General features: G+C 46.3%; 1 protein-coding gene and 2 non-coding genes across 3 annotated transcripts in view; 2 read left to right on the forward strand and 1 right to left on the reverse strand.

The window, feature by feature from the left end:
* The first annotated feature begins 4,200 nt into the window (after positions 1-4,200).
* Positions 4,201-4,283, forward strand: Pmar_PMAR022590. Its single transcript has one exon. It is a non-coding gene; the product is annotated as a tRNA-Tyr (tRNA).
* A 737-nt stretch (positions 4,284-5,020) lies between these two features.
* Pmar_PMAR022591 lies at positions 5,021-5,093 on the forward strand. Its single transcript has one exon. It is a non-coding gene; the product is annotated as a tRNA-Lys (tRNA).
* Positions 5,094-8,459: 3,366 nt separating this feature from the next.
* Pmar_PMAR022592 (hypothetical protein) overlaps positions 8,460-9,141 on the reverse strand; it is a gene marked incomplete at both ends in the record, with an annotated part of 7,302 nt that continues 6,620 nt past the window's right edge. The window contains one exon of the mRNA XM_002784901.1: positions 8,460-8,474. Coding sequence (XP_002784947.1) covers positions 8,460-8,474 — 15 coding nt within the window. The remainder of the gene's footprint in view (positions 8,475-9,141) is intronic.

A 9,141-nucleotide genomic window follows, 5' to 3' on the forward strand; every position in this document is an offset into this window, starting at 1 on the left:
GATAGCGATACGACTTCTGACGGGTCGAGTGCCGTCGCTACCTCAATACGGACATACACAGGAGGAGCATTCTTGTCTCGTCGTGACCTCAGCCTTAGCACAGAGTCGTTGAATCTTCTCTTGAGAAAATATATGTCCACAGCTTCACTCTCGAATTCCCCGGCTTGAACGTATAACCGTTGCATCAGCCGTGGGCATTGCACATTTTCACCAGGACGAAGATCACGACAGACCCAACCAGCACTGTCATCTTGATCGAGCCCAGGGGGAACCAAGCGAACCGACACGTTGCGGCACAGTCTATTGCGGACTTGCAACGCCCACTCCAACAGAATCTCAAAGGAGAGATCCGAAGCCCTTGTCTTCCGCCCTTGGCTGCTAACAGCAATAACTGTTGAGGTTAAAGACACCTTGCCATTCACCGCGCCTTCAATTGGTGCGTCGAACTCAAACGACGACCCAGGTAGCTGGCTGTAGTCCTTCATTAACGTAGACTGATACCGAGCCAGACTCTCCAAAGTAACGCTCGGGAGTAATGGCGATAAGCACTTCTCCAATCGCACCCACGACGCATCGTATTCAGAACCGTGCCAGAGGGACTCCTCTATAATAGGCTTGCAGACGTCCCAAAGGCCTAGCCAAGGCGATGCGTATTTTTTCTCCCCGATAGTCCTAGCTTTGGACCGGAAACATTGCTCGGGCAGAAGCCAATCGATAGGAATCGCTTCAGCATCGCCGGGCGCCAACACCAAATGAGGCGGCGTGCTGAGGTTGCGGACGGACATTTCTGCCCGGGTCGAACTCTGAGTGCCTCTTGTGTGCTTTGATGCACCAACCAGCTCATTCTCGTCAAGGCTCGTCCATTGCCCTCGCCGGGGCCTCACAAGAACAAACGTAGCACTTGTGTCGTTAACCACAGCGTACAGAGACGATATGAAGACATTCCATAGGGACAGCGTAGGGTGAAGTTCCACCCTTACCATAATGCGTACCGTAGCCCAATCTCGGCGCACTCGGCTAAGAATGCTACTCTCGTTATCATCGGCGTTCTGTGGAGGAGACAGACCCCTGGCTACGCCCTTAGGGGTGCCCTTTAGGACGCTAGCTGTTCGGAATGCGTCATACGGCACTCTGAAGCTGTGAATGCGGGAGCCACTCTGATTGAGTAACCTCAGTCGTTCAAGGAAGATTCTCTTCCGTCCTAGCTGCACACACAAGTCAATAGGCAGAGTACTGCCATCAGCATCATTGACCTGCAGTGGGAGCCCCTCTCGACAGCCACTCATGACCTCCTGCCATTCCCCAGTCTGGACGAGTTCACCAGCGTCCCTCGCGGTGCGCACCAGAACAGGCAAGCCAGTCAAGTTAATCACCCTAGGGCCTTCGCGTTCCATCCCACATACCTCCAGCGAGCTGAAGGACTTCCTGAGGTCGGCCAGAGTTAAGCGCGGGTGCGCAGACTCGCCCTCAGGTGATACAAGCGAGTCCGGACTCGGCGGTGTTGAACGAAGACTAGGCAAGCTCAGATACCGTCCACGCGCCAGACGTGGGGGGTATCCGCTTTCCTGCATAGCTCGCCAAAGTGATGGTATCGTCTGTTGTGACGGCAGCACTCTCCTTGTGCACGACAAGTTACTGTTGGGACCAAATTCATTGCCAGCCGATGATCGCACGAAGTCAAATCTGGAATCGGGCTGAGGAATAACTGGTTTCCGGACAGTCACAGCATCGACATTTGACGCTTCCATGGTCGTGAGTGAATTCCACTCCTTGAAAAACATCATTTTCTGCCATAAGCTGGCTATGGACCAGTCGATTGCCCTGTGGGGCTGCACCCCTGCTGAAGGCTCCATTATGACTATACCGGCCTGGTCGACTGGGGGGGACGTACCCAACAAAGTCGCTGATGTAAAGCGGTCAACGAGTACTTTCCCTGTGGAAAACTCGCGGGTCGCGGGCCCTCGCTCAGGTACTTGAGCGGAGAAATTCACCCGTGAACTTTTTTGTTCACATGGGGACTCCACGCCCCACTCCTTCAGGTAATTCTCATCGATTGTTGATGAGAACTCCTGCAAATGGTTCACGAGTCCATAATAGAATCTCATAGCTGATTCCAAACAGCTTTCGGTGACCAGAATATTAACCCACGTGGAGTTTAACGCTAACTTCCAGAGGCCGCCCTTGTCAGAGCCTAGTGCCATATGCAACTGCACTGGCTCGATACAAGGCTCGTAGCTGCTGAGCGAACGGTTATACACGTCTACGCCCATACAGAGGTCAGCCAGGTAATTTTGCACCAGCGAGGGGTAGTCGTTCTCAGTAGACACTTCTATGTTCAAATCTTCGACTGTGATCATGGCGAACTTCAGCGTAGCTTTGGGATTACCCCCGGATGGAAAGGCTATGACTCTCGGAGACTCTGCTATCTCCATTTGCAATGACTCGGCTTTCAATGTCAATCTAGTAGTCCCATTTTCCTTCACAGAAGCGACGCCATAAGAGGACTCGCTCGGTGGACACGATTTTGTGTCAAATTCGGGAACGATGTTCTCTTCATTATCAAGAGACATACAGACACCACCAAACACTCGTTGGCAATCTGCATCTACCGCAGTCCACAAGCTCATCAGAACTTCTGCAATTGCTCCAATGATAACAATGTCCGGAGTGGAGACGACGAACTTTATCGGGTCGACCTCCACACAAGTCGTCACTGAAATGCCGTTCTCTCTGGTAGTGGAGTAGAACTGGACACGAAATGGTGACACGACATTGTGTGCAGCTGTCCCACAGAGTTTCCAAGTCCCCGACGATACATGCCTGGCCACGCCCAACGACAGTGTTCCTTGAGTAAGAGTAATAGCACTAGTTACATTCTTATACCATCCAAGTGGCTGTGGCTCATCACACGACCATACTGCGCTATAGTTAAGGTTAAAGTTCGCCAACACAACTGGTGATGAACTCCCTAAGTAATCTCCTAGAGGAATCCATATAGAACACTTGATATCGGTGAAGTTCACAGACCATCTGCTCCAGCTGTTAACCCCAGCAGAACTGCATATCTCTGCAGTGTCCAAATACCCAACCAGACGATAGCGCTGTATCGTCAAGTTATCAACTATAGCCGCGATCAGTGACAGGCGTGTCCCAAGTTTGCATATATTATGCAGGACTGGCCAGTCGATCGCGAGAACTACTGGACTGATGCCCTCGAGCACAACGTCGCATTCGGTGGGTGAGTCGCCATGGACGCGTACCAGAGTGTTGTTATTCGTCGGATTCGCCAGCCGCTGACGAAATTGATCTTGTAGTCTATTCAAGGTGGAATCCTTGAACTCGTCAACAATACCATGCGGCTTCACTGCGGAAGGTTGCCCGGTACTGAACACCCTCTGGTACGGCTCATCTCGGTCCGAGACAGTCCCGCAAAGAGCACCGATTTCCCATAGCTGGTCGAAGCTACCGTCCGCGTTGCTCATCATAGTCATGGACTGGCCGTTCGAGGTGACAGACAGAGAAGCTGTCGTAATCGTCAGCGTGATTTTGGGACAGTCGAATACTGCCCAGAGTGAAAAATTACCAACCGGAGGATATGCGCTGCTAGGAACTATATCAGCTCCAATGACATCAGCTATAGGAATGGATTCCGTTGTCATTGGAGTAGGCGAAATTGACATCTCGCATTCCCGAGGGTTCGACGCGTACTCCGCTCTCTCTAACTCGCGCATCGCAGAATGCAATACCTCGATAACCTGAAGAGGACGAATAGCGAGAGTCCCAACCAAAGTTTTCAGGAATTCATAAACACTCGGCTCAATTCTCATATGACATGATCCGGCCTGGTCCACCGTAACCTTCCAGCGGCCTTCTGGACCCCGGAAATCACAAAATAGTTAAGTTCACATCCATCAAGACGACTCGGGAATAACTGGATGAGTGATACCCACATGTAAGCCATGCGGGCAAGTTTGTTGAGCTACCATCAGTGCGGCTCTCGTCAATTGGCATTAGATAGCTCGAATCCAGATAAGTGTGATATTTGACATCGACTGCCCTAGCTCAGTAGTTGGAGCGTAGGACTGTTATTACGAGATCGGTGGCTCGAACCCACCGCGTACCGCATTATCGAGGAAGTCTCATTACAAACATTTCATTGGCTATGCTTGAATATCTCGAATTAAACAGCAATCATAGCAACCGGCAATAGCTCAGTTGGTAGAGCGTCCGACTGTAGTGAACTAGTCATCGGATGGTCCCTGGTTCGATTCCGGGTTGCCGGATTTTATCCATTGACATCGATATTTTTACATTGAGAATTTTTATAACAAGCTTCGACTCAGAACATCATCGGGAACACAGAGGAAAACGTGTCTCCTCAGTAGGCTTGCTCGAGCATTAGTGCAATACACGAAATCTACCACTTCACATCGATATCTAGACGCGCTGCTCAGATAAGTGAGCATGAATTTCCTCAGAGGTACGAGAAATATACTCCACCAGAGCATTCCGAAAACAGGGAACTACAGCGATATGGCATACGGTACTCTCTGGCAGTTACGAATGAATCTCTCAGCTTTTCCGAGTTCGAGACGCGCCGCGCAGTTTGCCGGATTCGAGAGTACTCGATAGCCCAGTTTCCACACGAACTAACAAATCCAGAGAAACTCTCCTACTGCGAAGTTCTGGTGGCGCTTTACCATAACGATTACACGATACGGTATAGGCTCTACGAGTACTAGGTCAAGAGATGGAGCGTCACAGAGTGGGATTAGAGTAGAGTTCAACTCTCTGCATTAATCGGTACACACATGGCTGGACTGCAAGATGCGAGATTCGGGTTCGTTACAATGTCACAGCACCATACGTCGATATGCGAGGTACGGTATCTATCTCCATTTCGCTATCAGATCTCACATAGGATTCATTTGGCACGAAATATACTGATGATAAACCCCTGACTGCAACCCGATAAATGTAGAACCTCGTAAGTCGCAGGAAGAACAACAATATCCAACTTGCCCGTCTAGCTCAGTCGGTAGAGCGCAAGGCTCTTAACCTTGTGGTCGTGGGTTCGAGCCCCACGGTGGGTGTAATTTATTCTGATACAGAACTAGGGTAACATTACAGCTCGGGGAGCCATAATGGAGAGCCGTGCTCTCCATCAAGGGCTCCTGTCCACTTTAGCAACTTCAACCACTTTTCTTATAAATTTTCAGCAATAATGAGAGCATTCACCGAGTGATACTATTTGTAACAATATCACTCACTGAGGCCTCTCAAGTGGACTCACAAGCTCCAAGCATTCCTCCGTCACTAATATTTCCAATTCCGAGTGCTCAACCAACACCACCGCATTTGGCAGCAGCTCTTCCCGAGGGAGATGACAAACTCTGGCGTGAACCTAAACTCGATCACATTTCTACTCCCAAGTTGAGTTCGGCACTCATTCACTTTAAATCCAGACTCTCTCCAGATTTCCACAACCCTGTAATCTCCCTTCAATGGAGCCCAGCTACACGATGGTAGATACCATGCTCTATTGCCACACGCGATCAAATCGTATAGGTCGAACCTACAGTGATTTGCTCAAAATCAATGTGGGAAAATTCATGAAAATTCCGAGAAATTTTTGAGGATTATTCTTGCTCTCTGTGTACCCAAAGTCGTAGGGAATTCTTGAGCTCAGCTGAGGGAGGCAAACATATATTCCAATACTGCTCAGAATCACAGCTTCCATAGTTGCACCTACGCAGCTTCCACATGCACTCCTTGCAGAGAGTTAACTTTTTCTCTTATTTCTGAGCGAAGCGAAACCGCGCCAATCTCGATGAGAATAGCATCAGAGCTATCTGAAACATAAACTACTGTCCGTTTGTTTTCCTCAATTCAGCTGAGGTGTCTCAATACATAATAAAAATTGCCACACGACTTCGGGCACAAATGCACAAAACCAACGAGAATTTCCCAAAATTTTCTCAGAATTGTCACCAACATACCTAGTTGGACACTATGTACATATTCTTCCACACGGCAGCTCTCACTTGACGGCAATGAAAATCAAACAAATCGTCGACCAACAACAGAAATCCACGAGCATGCCGCGCTCTCCCTTGCGAAAAAACAGTGACACACAGCTGTAGGAAATTATCATCATCTCGATCACTCCCAACCTACCTGCTCGCGCATCTCTCGGGATCAACACACATACGGGAGCGCCAAGATCAAGATGTACATCTATACCGCGATGATCATAATCACCACGCGCCAGGTCTATAGCCTACCGACACGAAAAATACTATATATCATCTTGTGAGGAAAATATGAGCCATGATGATGGCAGGTATCAACAACGCATTCGTGAGTATCGGAATCTAATCACATGATCAATGTGATATTATTATTATTATTATAATCAAATCTCACATATACGAGGAGGGTTGCCTCGGAATAACATCAAATATGCGAAATATCAAACTCGACACATTTACATACCGCAAAATGTAGCAAATAATCTTCACAAACTCGAGCGATTCAATTTCGTCAGAATAATAGTGGAGTTTCACAACCCGTTTTACGTGAAGTGACGACGTAAAACTCCGCGAAAAACGCGATATTCGCGCTGATACGCAGGAGTCGTGAAATATGTTTTTCATATCACTAGGGTCAAAAAACTCCAATACTATCATTGGGAGTTTCATCCGTGAAGTCACGCGCGATTTCCCTTCCTAAAGTTGAAGCCATGAAACCGGTCTGAATATCGGTGGACCTCCACGATTGCTACCAGGAATACTATCTAATTATCTCTATTGTAGTGTACAGACGCGCTATGATCATGTAACTGTATCTACCTATCCTCACCTATCGGGGAAATATAAATTCTACTTTCATTCTCAATTTTACGCCAGGACTCCGACCATGGCAGCGATCGGTTCGAGCCTCTCCCCAACGATCGTGGTGAGAAGGATCGAGAGCTCTCATAGTCCTGGGTAGCTCATGGCGAGCATTATTCGATGAGAGTCAACAACATGTATTGTTACTATCAACTCTGACAACTATACTCATCTTACTACGGTTGACCAGGCAAGTGATATTCAATCAACTATCACATCATCTCAACCCAGTTTTCCACTTTACCCTAATTCTCAAATTCTCTGTGTTAATTTCAAACTACCGATAAATTTTGGAAAACTCCCAACTCGATTAAGGCGATCTGTTCAAGTACTGTGATGTCTCCTTTTATGCGATCGCCCCGAGATACGCTAAATAGTGAGAAACTAATCTAAGAAATAATAATCTAATAGACTGCTCAAGATTTAGGCCTTGACAAAATCTGTGGATGACCGACTAGCACGCTTTCCGGCATGCAATGGGGGTCACATATCATCATGAATCATAAGTTTCTTATCTATTTCGTCGAATAAACTGCCATCGGTCGAGTTGCTCAAGGAACTAGCACGGTTGAGGGCGATGAGAATCGCGCTTGTCTGAATATCTTTGAAACGGTTACGAGTATCACCTATTACTCTTGACATAGTATCTGTTATGTAACTGGGCATCGATTGCTTCAATTGCCGAGGGAGACTGTCTTTGTCGGGAAAGGAATCGAAAATTCCGTGATTTACTCAAGAAAATGGCACGCGGCATTCAGAGTTCGTCTATCACTATATCGAGTTAACCATCCGTAGCCTCACAAGTGTACTCACCAACTGCAATCCGTCCTTCACCATTTTCTGTATTCGATCACTCGCCGATTCAACGAATGCCTCCATACGCGCGTCGCCCGATCTAGACCTTAGCTGTAGTTCTACTGCTAGTACTGCTATCACCTCAGGAATTACAACCTAAAAAGTAAATAAAATGATGATTTTCGTCGTTGCCTTTCCTCAGCTAAGCTCACAAGTTTACTCACTAATACATAGGACTTCGGCGAGTATACAGAAACCAATAATTTTGAATATATGTAAATTTCCCCACAACTCACCAGTTTAGCCCGACCACATGTAAACGCTCGCACAGTTACATCGGGCATATCCTCGCGTTTACACTGAGCCTTCCCAAATCTCATAAAAACATCACTTCTCGTCGTACTCGACCTTTCATTTCCTTCAATTTCAAAAACCTAAATCGAACTTCGCTGCTCACATACATATTTCACGTATTAAGATTGCGTATTAGTTTACGTTTTAGTTTTTTTAGGTTACGTATCACAGTATTAGGATTATTCATACTCATAGTTTTATTTTTTCATATCACCAGGGTGAAACTCCAGTGAATCGATTCAGTTTAAAATCCATCATACTATACAAATACAACTCATCACAAGAGACGACTCACAGTGCTAAAATTGATCTTCTTTTTCTCCTCTAGCCCTCCATTTAGTGTCGTTGTTAATACAGGTTTCATACACCCCATGGACACTGACCAACTACGGTCAGTCATCGTATCACTCAATACTCTCAATTTTTCACAATCTGAAATAATAAAATAACTCCGCAAATGCTGCAGCAGAATTATTTTCCTCTGTGAAATCACATTAAGTTCATTTCGGAGTGCATAAAAACTCCAATTAGGAGAGCACCCCAACTGTAACACTGAAGAAGTTACTACTACACCAAACGATAGGAAGACTTGCAAACAGTCTATATTCCCAAAAAACATGAAATCAATCGCTCCGCTGTATGCATAGATTCAACGCCCAACAAGACTATAATAATATATATACAATCAACAGATTCAAATAAGATATACACCCAAAATGAAATAAATAATGATTTACCAACATGGAATAAATAGTAAATCACTATTTACCCCATTACTATTAGTGATATAACTTATTACACAAAAGATACACGATGAATATTACATTGGAGTTTCTTGACCCTAGTGATATGAAAAACACTAGCGAGGAACATATTGCACGACTACTACATAATGTGAATATCGCGTTTTTCATCGAGTTTTACGACGCCACTTCACGTAAAACGGGTGATCGTGAAACTCCATTAGTAAAATATCATACCATAATAATCTCTTTCAGTTTACTGCACCGAAGATTTGCGAACAGTTAATTTCCAACAAACATAACATTCATCGCTCCGCTGTACGCATAGGTCACGCCCAACGCTTAATACTTGTGTT

Source organism: Perkinsus marinus (assembly GCF_000006405.1).
Source record: "Perkinsus marinus ATCC 50983 genomic scaffold scf_1104296934368, whole genome shotgun sequence".
Taxonomy (NCBI): Eukaryota; Perkinsozoa; order Perkinsida; family Perkinsidae; genus Perkinsus; species Perkinsus marinus.